Source organism: Phalacrocorax carbo, chromosome 30 (genome assembly GCF_963921805.1).
Source record: "Phalacrocorax carbo chromosome 30, bPhaCar2.1, whole genome shotgun sequence".
In the NCBI taxonomy this organism is placed as follows: Eukaryota; Metazoa; Chordata; class Aves; order Suliformes; family Phalacrocoracidae; genus Phalacrocorax; species Phalacrocorax carbo.
The window spans coordinates 355,897-370,987 of NC_087542.1; the positions used below are offsets into that span (position 1 = coordinate 355,897).

At 72.0% G+C, this 15,091-nt stretch overlaps 3 protein-coding genes across 6 annotated transcripts in view; 1 reads left to right on the forward strand and 2 right to left on the reverse strand.

The window, feature by feature from the left end:
* Window positions 1-4,804, forward strand: part of YIPF2 (Yip1 domain family member 2) — a 46,882-nt gene extending 42,078 nt beyond the window's left edge. Inside the window, exons 2-9 of one of the 3 annotated variants that reach the window (XM_064437255.1) lie at window positions 2,091-2,136; window positions 2,737-2,861; window positions 2,972-3,052; window positions 3,130-3,217; window positions 3,357-3,473; window positions 3,925-4,085; window positions 4,156-4,338; window positions 4,442-4,804. In XM_064437255.1, the coding sequence (XP_064293325.1) occupies window positions 2,106-2,136; window positions 2,737-2,861; window positions 2,972-3,052; window positions 3,130-3,217; window positions 3,357-3,473; window positions 3,925-4,085; window positions 4,156-4,338; window positions 4,442-4,585 (930 nt within the window). In that variant the 5' untranslated portion in view covers window positions 2,091-2,105 and the 3' untranslated portion in view covers window positions 4,586-4,804. Of the gene's footprint in view, window positions 1-2,002; window positions 2,137-2,736; window positions 2,862-2,971; window positions 3,053-3,129; window positions 3,218-3,356; window positions 3,474-3,924; window positions 4,086-4,155; window positions 4,339-4,441 lie in introns of those variants that run through there. The other 2 variants (XM_064437256.1, XM_064437257.1) reach the window with 2 other exon arrangements.
* On the reverse strand, window positions 292-1,861 carry TIMM29 (translocase of inner mitochondrial membrane 29). Its single transcript, XM_064437254.1, has 2 exons — window positions 1,756-1,861; window positions 292-1,146 (listed from the first exon to the last, which is right to left on the reverse strand). The coding sequence occupies exons 1-2, from the start codon at window positions 1,817-1,819 to the stop codon at window positions 488-490; spliced, it is 723 nt and encodes a 240-aa protein (XP_064293324.1). The 5' UTR covers window positions 1,820-1,861; the 3' UTR covers window positions 292-487.
* Window positions 4,805-4,909: 105 nt separating the features above from the next.
* CARM1 (coactivator associated arginine methyltransferase 1) lies at window positions 4,910-14,476 on the reverse strand. Of its 2 annotated transcripts, XM_064437252.1 has the most exons (16): window positions 14,302-14,476; window positions 10,943-11,068; window positions 10,714-10,820; window positions 10,501-10,605; window positions 9,598-9,708; window positions 9,154-9,331; window positions 8,027-8,117; window positions 7,840-7,921; window positions 7,637-7,722; window positions 7,424-7,513; window positions 7,210-7,347; window positions 6,709-6,798; window positions 6,502-6,614; window positions 6,309-6,386; window positions 6,141-6,209; window positions 4,910-5,606 (listed from the first exon to the last, which is right to left on the reverse strand). In XM_064437252.1, exons 1-16 carry the CDS (start codon window positions 14,444-14,446, stop codon window positions 5,470-5,472), a joined length of 1,746 nt encoding a protein of 581 aa, XP_064293322.1. In that variant the 5' UTR covers window positions 14,447-14,476; the 3' UTR covers window positions 4,910-5,469. The 2 variants fall into 2 exon arrangements, with proteins under 2 accessions (XP_064293322.1, XP_064293321.1); XM_064437251.1 differs by having other exon boundaries at window positions 6,141-6,386.
* Between the last annotated feature and the right edge of the window lie 615 nt (window positions 14,477-15,091).

A 15,091-nucleotide genomic window follows, 5' to 3' on the forward strand; every position in this document is an offset into this window, starting at 1 on the left:
CGGATGGGGCCGTTAATTAATCCTGAGCCCCGCCCCCCCCCGCGAGGATTTAATCACCGATGGGGGGGTGGGGTCTGTTCATCGTCACCGTGGCAACAGTGACCCCCGTAAACCCCCCCCAACCCCGTGCCCGGGGCGGGAAGGGGGGTTTGGGTGGTTATTTTTAGCTCAATTTTTACAGAAATTAAATATTTTGCATCCGGCGGAACCATTGCCGCCGGGTTTGGGGTGAGGGTGGGGGGAAATCCGCCAACCGAACTTAAAAATATAAATAAAGGGAAAGCCGGAAAAACCACGTAAATACGTTAATTCCGCGTCCGCTGGCGAGAAGCAGCTGCCGGGGGTCGGGGGCTGCCGGGCCGCGTTAACCCGAAATCGATGAGCGGATGCATTAACGGGGGGGGGGGAGGAATAACTGGGGCGCGGCGGCGCTGGGGGCAAATCCGGGGGCGCAGGGGGCCGAGGTACGAAGGAGGGTTTCGGGGCGTTAAGAGGCGCCCGCGGGGTCCCCGGTGCCGCCGCCGCGTGCCGGTGCCGCCGCCTCGCTCTCGGCGCGCCGGATTTCCTCCGCGGTGAGGGCGACGGGTCGGAATTTCTCCAGGAACAGGCTCTCGTTGCGGTGGGAGCGGAGCTGGTGGGGGTCCACGCGGCGCAACCGCGCCGGCAACCCCAAAAACTCCTCCTCGTTGACGTCGCAGTCCCGTAACCGGGCCCCCAAAACCCACCATCGCCCCCAAAACCCCACGTCCAGGAGGCGAGCGGGCAAATCCCGCCACCGCGGCCGCAGGTACCGGCACCGCGCCGGGTAAAGCGCGGTGTCGTCGGCGTGGGGGGCTTCGTAGACCACGGCGGCGAAGAGGAGGTGCCGGTAGCGCAAGCGGCCGGCGTCGCGCCGCCGCAGCAGGCGTTGGACGTGCCGGTCGGCGCCGGGGCTGCGCGTTGCCGGCGAGAGGAGCAGCAGCGCGTCGGCCGCCTCCACCGTCGCCGCCTCGAAGGATTCGGCGCTGGGGACGGCGGCGACGCAGGCGGCCGCCCCCGCCAGCCCCGCCATCGATGCCGCCGCCGCCGCCGGGCGCCGACGAGCGTCCGAGGCCGCCTCCCGCGCCGCCGCCGCGTAGTCCTGCAGCAGCGCCCGCCACCAGCGCCCTGCGGCGGGTGGGCGTCAGCCGGGGGGGGACACTCCCCGCCCTGCCCTGCCCAGACCCCCAGACACCCCCCCAAGGCATTTAGGGGTGTCCCAGCTGCTCCCCCCAGACCCTATTATTGGACATAAGGGATCAGGGCTGCCCCCCCAGACCACGCCACCAGCACCCAGGGGTCTCCTGGCTGCTCCCCCCAGACCCCACTCAGTGATCCCAGGGGTCCTAGCTACCCCCCCAGATCCCCCACCAGGACCCAGGGTTCGAGGCTGCCCTAGAGAACCCCCCCCACCAGACTCAGGGGGTCCCAGTTGCCCCCACAAACCCTCCTTGTTGAACCCGGAGGTGCCCCGGCTGCGCCCCCAAACCCTCCCAATGACCCCACTGGGTCTCCGTTACCCCCCAAACCCCATTATCGGACCCCAGGAGTGTCCAATCTGCCCCCCCCCCCGCCACCCCCAATCATCCCCGGGGTCCCAGCTGTGCCCCCAGATCCCCTCCCCAGCAGCCAGGGGACGAGACTGCCCCCCCCAGACCCCCCCATTGACCTCAAGAGCACCGGGGTGCCCCCCCGACCCCTCCCCGTTACCCCGGGGCCCCCCGGGCCCCCCCTCACCGATGCGACTCTCCCCGAGGCGCCCCCAGAGCCCGCGGCCCCCCCCGACCGCCGCCGCCGCCATGACCGGAAGCGCTTCCCGCCGGGACGGACCCAGCGACGGACCGGACGGAACCATCGCGGGGGGGGAAGGAACCACGTCGGCGGGGCGCGGGGCGGGGGGGCGGGAACGGGACGGACCGGGCGGAACCATCGCTGCCGCGGCGGGGGGGGAGCGAGCGGTGAGCGCGGCCCGGGAGCGCCGGGACCGGGGGGTTTTGGGGGTCTCGGGTCTGACGGGGGGGTCGGCCCGGGCCGGGGGGTCCCGTCCAACCGCGGTGCGTTTTGTCCCGGCAGCGAGAGGCTCCGCCATGGCCGCCCCCGGCGAGCTCCGGTTTCAGGGTGAGTCTCAGCGGGGGCCGGTCGGTGCCCCCGGTCCTGCCCGGCCCCCACCCCCAGGGGTCCCCGGGCCCCCCCAACCCGTGTCCCGGCAGGCTGGGCGTCCCCGCGTCCCCTGAGCCGTGACCGGCGGGCCCGGGGGGCCCCGTGACCCCCCCACTTGGTGGCCTGGAAGGGTTTGAGGGGGTCTCCATGCCCCCCCCTCCATGTCCGGGTGGGGTGGGGGGTCCCCGTGCCCCCCTACTTGGTGGCCTGGAAGGGTTTAGGGGCTTCTCGTGCCCCCCCATCTGTGTTGGAAGGGTTTGGGGGGACAGAGGGACCCTGTGGCCCCCCACTTGGTGGTCTGGAAGGCTTTTGGGGGTCTCCGTGTCCCCCTGTCCACATCTGGGCAGGGTGGGGGGGCTCCGCATTGTCCCCCAATCTGTGTCGATGCAGGATGGAGGGGGTCTCTGTGGCCCCCCACTTGGGGGCCTGGAAGGGTTGGGGGGTCCCCGTGCCCCCCAGTCCGTTTCCTGGCAGGGTTGGGGTCCTGGGGTCGGGGGGTTTTCACCCTCCCAGGGCGGGGGGGGGTCGGTTCCTGCCCACGCCCTCACACCCCCCCAGAGTTTGAGGAGGCGGCGGAGCTGCTGTCGGCCACCCCCAACGCCACGACCCCCCGTGCCGGCGATGCCGCCGTGGACGTGGACCCCGAGGAGGGGAAGCCGGGGGATGACACCGACACGACCGAGGTGAGAGCGGGGGGTCCTGGCACCCCCCAAAACCCGAGACCAGAGCCCTGCCAGAGCCGGGGGGGGGGCTGCGGTGGGACCCCCCCCGGCTCACCCCGCTCCCCCCGCAGCTGCTGGCCGGGCAGAGGCGGCCACACGGCTTCTGGACCTTCGAGTACTACCAGGCCTTCTTCGACGTGGACACCCAGCAGGTAACGGCGCCGTCGGCGCGGCAGCCGGCACCGGCGCCCCCCGGCCCGCCTGAGGCCCTGCCCTCGTCCCCCGGCAGGTGCTGGAGAGGATCAAGGGCTCGGTGACGCCGCTGCCGGGGAAGAACTTTGTGCGTCACCACCTGCGCAACAACCCCGACCTGTACGGTGAGAGCGACGCCGACCCCGGCCATGCCCACCCCGGCGACGCCACCGCGGCGATGCCGACCCCGGCCTGGCGATGCCGACCCCGGCCTGGCGACGCCACCGCGGCGGCTCGGCGGTGACGGCGCGTCCCCGTCCCCAGGGCCCTTCTGGATCTGCGCCACGCTGGCGCTCGCCCTGGCCATCAGCGGGAACCTCTCCCACCTGACCGAGAAGCGAGCGGCCCCCGCCTACCGCTACAGCCCCCAGTTCCACAACGGTAAGGGGCTGGAGGGGGCTGGGACCAGCCCCACGGCTTGGGGAAGGGGGGTCTGGGCCCCAAAACGGTGCCTGCCCTATGCCAGGACTGTCCCCATAGCTTGGGGATGGGGTTTTGGACCCCAAAATGGTGCCTGCCCCATGCTGGGACCAGCCCCATGGCTCAGAGAGGGGGGTTTGGACCCCAAAATGGTGCCTGCCCCACACTGGGACTGTCCCCACAGCTCATGGAGATGGGGTCCTGTACCCAAAACGGTGCCTGCCCCACACCAGGACCAGCCCCACAGCTCAGGGATGGGGGTCTGGACCCCAAAACGGTGCCTGCCCCACACCAGGACCACCCCCCAGGACTGAGGGAGGGCAGGGTTTGACCGCCACCACTGCCTGCCCCACACCAGACCATCGCAGGGCCCCCCAGCCACGCCCTGACCCCCGCTTTTCTGCCCCCCCAGTCACCATCGCTGCCACCCTCGTGTACTGCTACGCCTGGCTGGTGCCGCTGGGGCTGTGGGGGCTCCTGCGGTGGCGGCAGAGCCACGGCGCCGGCGCCTTCACCTTCCTCCAGACCGTCTGCGTCTACGGCTACTCCCTCTCTGCCTACGTCCCCACGGCGGTGAGTCCCGGGCGGGGGTCCCCGGCGCTCCCCGGGGGGTGCCGGGGGGTGACAGGCGGCTGCCGCGCAGGTCCTGTGGCTGATCCCGGCCGCCTGGCTGCAGTGGCTGCTGCTGGCCCTGGCCGCGCTGCTCTCGGCCTCGGTGCTCGCCATCACCTTCTGGCCGCTGCTCCGCGCCGACGGCCGCGCAACCGCGCTGGCCGGCGTGGCCGCCGTCGTGGCCCTGCACGCCCTCCTCGCCGTCGGCTGCAAGGTACCCGCCGGCGGCGGTTTGGGGGGGGCCTGGGGGCTCCCGGTGACCCCCCCCCGGTGACACGCACCCCCCTCCACGGGGGGTTTTTTTCTTTCTCTCCCAGCTCTACTTTTTCCAGCAGCCGCCGAGCGCCGGCCCGGCCCCTTCGCCGCCGCACCCCGCGCCGGGGACCGAGGGGCTCCGCAGCCGCGCGCCGCAGCTCCCCGGCGCCAACGGCTCCCTGCCGAGCGCCCGCCCTGCGCGGTGAGGGGGCGGGGGAGCCCCCCCTGGCCGCGGCACCGAGCCCCTCGGGAGCCCCCAGCGCCGCTCGGTGCCGCCCTTCGGCCCCGCGGCGGGAGCTGGGGCGGGGCGGGGGGTCCCCGGCTCCCCGTGGGGCTCCCCCGTGCCGCGGCGGTGCCGGCGCCCCTCGGCCACCGGCTCGTCTCTCCGCAAACCGACCCGAATAAACCGGGGGGAGGCGTCCCCACGCTGCGCCCCGCCAGCTCCTGCCTTGGGGGGGGACCCCCAAAACCACGCCGTGGGGGGGCAGGGGGGGTCACCGGGGCCCGGCCGCGGAACCAGCGTGGCGCCGTCCTTCGAAACCCTCCCGTTTATTCAGTACTACAGCCGAAAAAAAAAAGACAAAAAAATAATAAACAGCAGCTTTTGCTATTCCTACGCGACGGCCTGGGGAGGGGCCGCAACCCCCCCGGCCCCCCCCCCCGGCCCCGGGGGTCCCCGCCGCCCCCCTCGAGGGGAAAACAGGGGAGAGGAGAGCTCAGGCGCCGAACCGCGCCGCCGGCCCCGGGGAGCCTGCCGTGAACGGGGTGTGGTGGGGCGGGGGGGGGCGTCAGCCCCGCCGCCCCCAAACGGGGCCAAAACAGGGGCTTTCGGTACATTCAAGCCGTTTGCGCCCCGCCCCGCCCCGGCGGGGGGCCCCGAGCGCCCTGGCTGCGATGGAAGGCGGGGGGCGAGGGGCTGGATTTTCGTTAAAAAACCAAACAACCAAAAAAAAACAACAAAAAAAAAAACAACAAAAAAAAATAGGGGGGGGGTGGGGGGGGGGAGATAAACCCCACCCAGGTCCGGCGGGGGCTGGGCGGCGTCGGCGGGGGCGCGGGGGCTCCCGGCGCGGGCAGTCCCGGGAGGCCCCTAGCTCCCGTAGTGCATCGTGTTGGTGGTGATGGACATGGGCGAGGCCATGGAGATGGCGGGGCCCCCCATGGTGAACTGGCTGTTGAGGGGGTAGTGGGTGCTGGAGCCGCCGCCGCTCTGGCCGCTGGAGGAGCCTGGGGGGCAGACGGCAGGGTCAGGGGGGGGCCGGGGAGGGGCCTGGGGGGAGGCCTGGGGGGATTCGGGGTGTCAGGGGGGTCCTGGGGGCATTGGGGGGATATCGGGGGGATCCTGGGGGGATATCGGGGGGGATTGGGGGGGTCCTGGAGGGATATCAGGGGGATCCTGGGGGGATATCGGGGGGGATTGGGGGGGTATCGGGGGGTCCTGGGTGGGTTGGGGGGATATCAGGGGGGATTGGGGGCATTGGGGGGGTCCTGGGGGGATATCAGGGGGGATTGGGGGGGTCCTGGAGGGATATCAGGGGGATCCTGGGGGAATATCAGGGGGGTTAGGGGGGTCCTGGGGGTCAGGGGAGGTCCTGGGAAAGTTGGGGGTGTTAGAGTGTCCTGGGGGTGTCAGGGGGATATCGGGGGGTCCTGGGGGGTCTCAGGGGGGATCTCAGGGGTCATTAGGGGAGTCCTGGGAGGGGTTGGGGGGTGTCAGAGGGGTGTCGGGGGGTGTCAGGGGGTCTCCCAGGGAGGGGTTACCTTGGACGATGCCTGTGCTCATGATGGAGCCCATCCTGGAGTGAGTGTGGTTGACGATACCGGTGTTGGCTGTGGCATTGGGAGGGGGCAGCGGGGTGAGGCTGGAGGCTGCTGTGACCCCCCCCACCCCAAATCCCCTCCCCAAAGCCCCCCACACCCCCCACTCACCTAAGGGAATCAGGTTGTTGTGGCCAACGTTGGAGCCGCCGGCGATAACGCTGCTGAGGTCGTACGCCGCCGGCATTCCTGCGCCGCAGAGAGGGGGCAGGGGGTCAGGGACCCCCCCACACAACCCCACAGCCCCCCGGGGGGGGGGGGTTCGGCCCCACCGGTCCGGCAGATCCGCCCCCCCGGCACCCACCGGCCACGGCCATCCCCGTGCTCATGTTGTAGGTGCTGCCTGTGTTCCACATGTTCTCCGAGGGGGACGTGTAGTGGGAGCCGGGGGGCGGCGAGGGGGTCGTCCCCGTGTACCTGGGGGGGGGCAGGGGCGGCAGTGAGGCCTGGGGGGCTCTTCGGGGACCCCCCAGCCCCCAAACACCCCCCGCGGAACCCCCCCCGGCCCTACCTGAAGAAGGGGTTTTTCAGGTCGAGGAGGTTGCTGGACTTGGAGCCCGTCTGGTCCACCTGCGCCACGATGCTGATGTCGTAGCTCTGTCTGGGGGGGGGGAACATGGGCTGTGAGACCCCAAACCGCGCCGGGGCGGGGGGGGGGGGGGGGCATCAGACCGAGCCAGCCCCCCCATCCCGGCCCCCGGGGAGCAGCGGGAACAGCGGCGGCATCTGGGTCGCGGCCGTCCCCACCGCCAGCTATAAATACGCTCCGAAACTGGGGCAGGGGCCCCCCCCCTCCCCGGGCCAAACTGGGGCAGGGGCCCCCCCGCGCCGAGCTGCCCCCCCAAAGCTACTCCAGGTGCCAGCAAAAGGCGCCGAGGGAGCGCGGCAAAACGGGCTCGTGGCCGGCGTAACCCAAGCCGGGACGGCGGCTCCGGCGGGGGCCTGGCCGTGGGGCAGGGGCCCCCCCTGTGGGGCGGGGGCCCCCCCCCGTGTCCCCCCACCAGCTCCCAACCTCTTGTTGGCGATGAGGAGGCAAGTCCCTGAGAGCGTGTCGCCGGCTTTGGCGAAGAGCGGCGACTGGAACAGGCACCGGACCTGGTACCAGTGGGTCAGCGGCTCGGTGGGGGCCGTCGAGAGCCACACCGTCATTCTGGGGGGGGGGGGAGACGGGGTGAGGGGGGAGGTTGAGGTGCCCCCCGGCCCCCCCCCGGGCTCCCCCCACGTACATGGAGCCGATGAAGGCTACGTCGAACCAGAAGGCCAAGCCGTGGACCAGCCCCGAATGCAGCATGTGGAACTTGAAGGGGATTTCTATCCTGGAGGGCCAAGCCAAGCCGTCAGCGGGGAGGGGTCCCGAGCCCCCCCCAGCATCCCGGGGGGCCCGAGGCTTGGGGGGGAGAGGGGGGGGCTCGGCCGGGACCCTCCTGGCCACCACCCACCTGTGCAAGTCGCCTTCTTTGGCTTCTAAGAAATTCACGGTGTATTTGACCGATTTGGCCATCAAGATCCTGATATCGAAGGTGTCCTGGGGGCAGGAAGGTGGGGGTCAGCGGCCCGGACCCCCCTCCCCGACCCACGGGGAGCGCGGCCAGGACCCCCCGGCCGTTCCCTGTCCCCCCCCAGGGCCCCGGGGGCCGCTCACCACCACGGGCTGCCTGAAATACTCATCCACGGCCGCCCCTCGGAGCGCGGAGAGGTCGACGCCGTGGAAGGACGGCTGGTACCTGCGGGGGGGGGTGTGTGTGAGGAGGGGGCGGCTCCGGCCCCCCGCCCCGGGGCAGGGGAAGGGGCTGGGATCGCGACCGACCCCCCCCCGGGGCCGCACCCACCAGAAGTTGGCCTTGGTGAACTGCTCCATGTAGAGCTGCTCGTCCGTGAACGGGGCCAAGTGGACGTCGCCGATCGTGGGGAACATGTTCCCTGCGCGGGGGAGCGGAGGCTTCGGTCGGGGGGCGTCGGGGCAGCGCCTGCGCCCCCCCCTCCCAGGCCTGGGGGTCCAGCAGAGAGGGCAGGAGCCCCCCGGGATGCCGGGAGCCCCCCATGTCCCCTCCCCGGGCTCCCAGGGTCAGGCAGAGGGGGCAGGAGCCCCCCATGTCCCCTCCCTGGGCTCCCAGGGTCAGGCAGAGCGGGCAGGAGCCCCCCGGGATGCCGGGAGCCCCCCATGTCCCCTCCCCGGGCTCCCGGGGTCAGGCAGAGGGGGCAGGAGCCCCCCATGTCCCCTCCCCGGGCTCCCGGGGTCAGGCAGAGGGGGCAGGAGCGCCCCATGTCCCCTCCCCGGGCTCCCGGGGTCAGGCAGAGCGGGCAGGAGCCGCCCATGTCCCCTCCCCGGGCTCCCAGGATCAGGCAGAGCGGGCAGGAGCCCCCCATGTCGCCTCCCCGGGCTCCCGGGGTCAGGCAGAGCGGGCAGGAGCCCCCCATGTCCCCTCCCCGGGCTCCCGGGGTCAGGCAGAGCGGGCAGGAGCCGCCCATGTCCCCTCCCCGGGCTCCCAGGGTCAGGCAGAGCGGGCAGGAGCCCGCCATGTCCCCTCCCCGGGCTCCCGGGGTCAGGCAGAGCGGGCAGGAGCCCCCCATGTCCCCTCCCCGGGCTCCCGGGGTCAGGCAGAGCGGGCAGGAGCCCCCCATGTCCCCTCCCCGGGCTCCCAGGGGCAGGCAGAGCGGGCAGGAGCCCCCCATGTCCCCTCCCCGGGCTCCCAGGGTCAGGCAGAGCGGGCAGGAGCCCCCCATGTCCCCTCCCCGGGCTCCCGGGGTCAGGCAGAGCGGACAGGAGCCCCCCATGTCCCCTCCCCGAGCTCCCAGGGGCAGGCAGAGGGGGCAGGAGCCCCCCATGTCCCCTCCCCGGGCTCCCGGGGTCAGGCAGAGCGGACAGGAGCCCCCCATGTCCCCTCCCTGGGCTCCCAGGGTCAGGCAGAGTGGGCAGGAGCCCCCCGGGGCGCGGCCGTGCCCCCCTGGCGCTCACCGCTGGGTTTCAGGTACTTCTTGGCGTGCAAGTAGCTCTCCAGCATGCGCTCGTTGAAGAGCATGTAGCCCATGGGCTCGGAGATGATGATGTCCACCTGCTCGGGCAGCGAGACCTCCTCCACCTTCCCCGGGATGACCACGATGCGCTCCGTCAGGTTGTTGCTCTTCACCAGCACCTGCGGGGGGGGAAAGGGGGGCAGGGGAGGAAAAAGAGGGGCAGGAAAAGGTTGGTGGGGGAGGAAAGAGGGGCAGAAAATGGGGGAGAAGGAATGAAAGAGGGGCAGAAAAGGGGGCGGGGGGAAGGGGGCCGTTCAGGGCGGGAGGAGCAGCCCCTCGCCCGGGGAAGCCCCAGCCCCGCGGTCCCAGTGCCGTCACGCCACCGCTGGAGCAGGGGCTCGGCCAAGCCGAGGGCCGCGCGGCGGCGGGCACCGGGGCCGCTCACCTCCGCGTGCTGGGCCATGGTGCTGGCTTCCACCGCGTAGATCTTCCTCGCCCCGGCCTGCGCCGCGAAGAAGGAGAGGATGCCGGAGCCGCAGCCGACGTCCAGGACGATCTGGGAGGGAGACGGCGGGGGCACGGTGAAGCACCGGCGCCGGGCTGCAGGGCTCTCACCTCGCCCGGCTCCCGGCATCCTCACCCCGGGGACAGGATCGGGGTGCTCTGCCCCCGGCCTGCGGCACGGAGCGGCCGGGAGAGCCGGCGGCCCCGAGCTTTGGCTTCCCAAGAGGGAAAAACCAAGGCGGGGGCGACATCCCGCAAAGGTATCGGCGAGATATAGAGAATTAATAAGAAACGCACCGGCACGGCCCCTCCTGGGGGGGAGCCCGCCCCCCACCGCGGCGCCGCTCCGGAGAAGGAGCCGACCCCCGCGAGGCGTCGCCCACCCGGCTGGAAGCTGCGCCGAATCGCGCCGGGGCCCGCGGCGGCGCCGAGAGCTCGGCCACGGGGAAAGCCGGGATTAAAAGCGCCGCGGCCGAGCCGGCGGCCGGCACCCGAGCACCCAAATCCTCTTTGATCCTATATTTAACCCCCTCGATTAGGGGGATCGGCGGTGACGGTGCCGGCAGCTCCCGGGATGGCATCGGCCGGTGCCACGCGGCTCCTGGCCGCCGTCCCGCCGCCCGCTTGCGGCGGCCTGTGGTTTTTTGGGGGATATTAAAAATAAAACCGCTACGGACACGTCGGGAAAGCGCCGGAATGGGTTAAAAGCAAGGAAAAAAAGGGGAGGAAAGAGGCAAAACCGAGGGGTCGCTCCCAGCTCCGGCGCGGAGCCGCGCTCCGGGGGCGACGCGGCGCGTTTCCCCCCAGCCCGCGGCGGGCGAGGCGGGGAGGGCGCCCGGCTGACCTTGTCCTTGAAGTCGCTGTGGTTCTGCAGGATGGCTCGCTGGTAGGTGCCCGTCCGGACGTAGTCCTGCATCATGTTCTGCTGCTGCGACAGGTACCCGTAGAACTGCCGGGGGAGGGGGGGGACGCACGGACACGGAGGGAGGCGGCGTCAGCGGGGACGCCGCGGCCGAGCCCTTGCCGGCCCCCGCGGCGAGCCGGGGCAGCCCCTCACCTGGAAGTACTGCACGGCCGAGGACTCCTCCGTCCGCTCGCTGAAGACCGAGCGCTCCGTGTTGTGGCCTCGGCAGTTTTTCAGGATGTTATAAAACGAACAGAAATCTGGAAAAAGATGGAAAAGTTGGGGGGGGGGGCGGCGGCTCAGCCGGGGCGGGGGGACACACACACACACGACGCGAGGGTCCCGGCGAAGCCAAACCGGCGCCCCGGGGCGGGGGACGCACCGTTGGGGGTGGCGAACTGGACGAGGACGCTGTTGCAGCCCAGCGTGATGATGAAGGACTGTTTGCCCACGCGGCTGCACTCGGTCTCTCGGGACACGGAGCACTTGAACACGCAGACATCTTCATCTAGGGGAGGGGAACAGAGAGGATTGGGGTGGGGGGAGGCGTGAGAGCCGGGCAAAGCCCCCCCACGGCCCCGGTCAGACCCTGTGCCGCGCCGGCGGGGCTCAGCCCCGACCCGCATCCCCCTCCCTGCACCAGACGGACGCCAAGGGACCGGGTGAAAGGATAATTAGCCTAATTAGCCTCCGCGGTGGTGGGGGGGGGCCGGGGACACACACAGCCCCCCGCGCGCGGCCAAAGGGGTTTACGGGGTGTCAGAGCAGCCAGAAACGCAGCTCAGTGCCACGACGGGGGGAGCCCTGGCTCCGTGGGGGACCCCTGGCTCCGCAGGGACCCCCCGGCTCCGCAGGGACCCCCCGGCTCCGGCGAAGCCAAGTGACGCCGCGAGGAAGGACGAGGGGAGCCGGATCGAGGCGCTCGTGGTCGCACCGGGAGCCGGCACCAGCACCGGGAGCACCAGCCTCCCCATCGCCGGCCTCCCGGCACCGCGCCGGCCTCCCGGCGTCCGCGCCGGCCTCCCGGCCTCCCCTCGTGGGCCGCTTTGAGGCCGGGGAGCGGCGAGCGGGGGATCAGCACCCCGAGCCGGCGCTGCCGCTCTCACAGGGCGCCCCGCCGGAAAAACCAAACGAGCCGCTGCGGCAAAACCTGTTTTTCCCCCGGCGTCTCGCTGCCGGCCTCCCTCGCCCTGGCAGCGCCAAGCTCCCGGCACGTCACCGCTCCGGCGCTGCCACGCGGTGCTTTAAGTTGCCGGATTAATTCGGAGAGACGAGAGGGAAAGGAGACGGGGCGAGGGGCGCTTCCAGCTCGACCCACGGCTTCCAGCCCCAAAGGAGACGCCGGCGGGGCCGCGGCAGCGCCCGCACCGAGCCCGCGGCGCCGCGCGGCAAAGCCATTAAATGGAAACTCCCGCCGGCCGCGTTAATCAGGCTGTCAGCCCGGGCCTCCGCGCTCTTTGTGGCCGATAAAAGAGGGCCGGCAGATGTGCCGCGGCCGCCCCGGCGCTGAAAGGGCGGCGAGAGACCCCCGGCCCCGGCCACACAAAGGCTTTTCTGGCAAACGCCTGGAAAAGCGGGACGACGCCGGGGCGAGGCGGGGCCGGGCGCCGGCGCGGGGCGACGAGCCGGACGCGGTGAGGGACGGACGGAGAAGCCGCGGATCGGCGACGGCACAGGGGACCCGCCAAAAAACCGGGGATAACCCTCGGGCCGGACGCGACGCTTCGCTTTTGGTGCTGGAAATCACTTTAAAACCTTATTTCTGGTGGAGGGGAGCGGGTCCGGCCCCCCAGCGCCGTCCCCTCGCCCCCCGGCAGGAGCGCGGCGAGGCTTCGGCAGCCGGCGAGGAAACCCGGGCCGCGCTGCGGGATCAGGGATGCGCCGGCACGGCGTGCCTCAGTTTCCCCCGCGCCGTCGCCCGCCGCAGCCGGGGTCTCCCCCGAGCGCGGGGCGGCCGCCGCACGTTAAATCGCTCACGCCGGGGCGGGCGGGCGGCGGGGAGGGAAGGGGGTCGCATCGCGAGACCCCCGCGGCCGGGGAGCGGCGAGGCTCCGGCAGCGCCGCGCCGGCTCCAGCGTGTTCCCGAGCTTCGCCGAGCGCAAAGCGGAGCAGCCGCCAGATTCGGGGGGGGGGGGGGAGAAAAAAACCCAAAATAAAGAAAAAAAACACAATTTTTGCGTGGAGACAAAGAAAACTCGGCTCTGACCCGTGCCCAGGACACGAGCCCCCCGGGACTTGGCTAACAGCCGCTGCAGACGCCCCCCCCCCCGCCAAAGGTCACCAAATTCAGGGTGTTTGGGGCGGGGTGGGATGGGGGAGCCCCCACGTCGGCCGAACCCCCCCCCGCAGCTGCCGCTGCCCCTCTGGGGTGGGGGACACACACAGAGTGGTGCTGGTGCCCCCTGAATGACGCAGCCCCCAAAGGGCCCTGGCCCCCCCAAGGCCCATCCTCAGTCCCCCAACACTGCCCCACAGCCCCCATCAACCCCGTTCCCCCCCCCCCAGCACTCCGTCACCCACCCCAGAGGGCACCGAGCCAGCACCCCCCCACCTGAGCCCTACAGGCCCAGCCCCCCTTTCTGTCCCCATGATTCCCTGCACCCCCAAACCATCCTGAGCCCCCATGTCTCCACACCCCGCCCCCCACAGAGCCCCCCATCCAAGCCCTACACTTCCAGCCCCCCCCATCCATTCTGGCCCCCCAACCCCCCCACACTCCCAAGCCCCCATAGCCCATGTACACCCCCCAACCCCCTATCTGACCCCACCCCTGTCTTATCCCCCCCAATATCCCCATCTCTTCCCCCCCTGCACCCCCGATCCCCCAAAGCCCCACCATGCCTCATCCCTATGGCCCCCCCAAGCCCCCCATCTCCCCCTCCTCAGCCCTACACTCCCAGCGCCCCCAAAGCCCACCCCCCATCTCTTCCCTGCTGCACCCCAACACCCCAGCCCCCCATACCTCACCCCTACGGCCCCCCCAGCCCCAAAACTCCCCCAGCCCCCCGTACCTCACCCCTACGGCCCCCCCAGCCCCAAAACTCCCCCAGCCCCCCATACCTCACCCCTACGGCCCCCCCAGCCCCAAAACTCCCCCAGCCCCCCGTACCTCACCCCTACGGCCCCCCCAGCCCCAAAACTCCCCCAGCCCCCCATACCTCACCCCTACGGCTCCCCCAGCCCCCCATACTTCACCCCTACGGCCGCCCCAGCCCCAACACTCTCCCCCGTTGAGCCCCCCAGCCCCTCCCCATTGGACCCCCCCCCGTTGTGCCACTCTCCCCCGCCCCGGCCTCGCACGCCCCCCGCCCCGCAGAGCGCCAGGCCCCGCCAGGCCCCCCGCCCCGCACGCCCCCCGCCCCGCAGAGGGCCAGGCCCCGCCGAGCCCCCCGCCCCGCACGCCCCCCGCCCCGCACAGGGCCAGGCCCCGCCAGGCCCCCCGCCCCGCACGCCCCCCGCCCCGCACAGGGCCAGGCCCCGCCAGGCCCCCCGCCCCGCACGCCCCCCGCCCCGCACAGGGCCAGGCCCCCCGCCCCGCACGCCCCCCGCCCCGCACAGGGCCAGGCCCCGCCAGGCCCCCCGCCCCGCACAGGGCCAGGCCCCCCGCCCCGCACAGGGCCAGGCCCCGCCAGGCCCCCCGCCCCGCACAGGGCCAGGCCCCCCGCCCCGCACGCCCCCCGCCCCGCAGAGGGCCAGGCCCCGCCAGGCCCCCCGCCCCGCACGCCCCCCGCCCGCACTCACGGCCGTAGAGCGCCAGCCCCGCGCTGTCGGGGCCGGTGCGGACCTCGAGGCGCAGCGGCTGCTGCTCCTGGTGCCGCTGGATCTCGCCGTTGGCGTCCCCGATCGTGAGGAGCCGCACGCCGGGGAACACCGACACCGCGGCCATCTTGGAGCCGCCGCCGCGCCCCCCGCCCCCGCCCCCGCCCGGCCACGCCCCCCGCGCGCCACGCCCCGCCGCGGGGCCGGCGGGAGGCGAGCGGCGGGGCGCCCCCTGGCGGCTGGGCGGGCGCACGGCGCGGGGGGGCGGCGGTAGCGGGGGCATCGGGGGGATAACGGGGGGATAACGGGGGGGCATCAGGGGGGTAACGGGGGGGCATCGGGGGGGCAACTGGGGGATAAAGGGGGGTAACGGGGGGTAACGGAGGGGCAATGAGGGGGTAAGGGGGGGAAAAGGGGGGTAACGGGGGGACAACGGGGGGCAACAAGGGGGACAACGGGGGGTAACGGGGGCAACAGGGGGCAACAAGGGGGACAATGGGTGGTAACGGGGGCAACGGGGAGTATCATGGGATAATGGGGGTATAACGGGGGGGCAATGAGGGTAACTAGGAGGGATAACGGGGCAGTGGGGGGGTAATGGGGGGATAATGGGGGGCTAAAAGGGGGATAATGGGGGTAACTGGGGAGGTAACGGGCGTAACTGGGGGGATAAGGGGGGTAAATGGGGGGTAACGGGGGTAAAGGGCAGATAACAGGTGGTAAGGGGGGGATAACAGGAGGGGGCTAAAATGGGGAAAGGGGTAAGGGGGAT

Coding starts and splice junctions, on each gene's coding strand:
- CARM1 (XM_064437251.1), bottom strand. CDS start 14,446: ATGGCCGCGGTGTCGGTGTTCCCCGGCGTGCGGCTCCTCACGATCGGG. Junction 7,514..7,636: donor AAAGAAGGCGACTTGCACAG/GTGGGTGGTGGC, acceptor TTGGCCCTCCAG/GATAGAAATCCCCTTCAAGT. Junction 6,615..6,708: donor CTGAAAAACCCCTTCTTCAG/GTAGGGCCGGGG, acceptor GCCCCCCCCCAG/GTACACGGGGACGACCCCCT.
- TIMM29 (XM_064437254.1), bottom strand. CDS start 1,819: ATGGCGGCGGCGGCGGTCGGGGGGGGCCGCGGGCTCTGGGGGCGCCTC. Junction 1,147..1,755: donor CCTCGGGGAGAGTCGCATCG/GTGAGGGGGGGC, acceptor CACCCGCCGCAG/GGCGCTGGTGGCGGGCGCTG.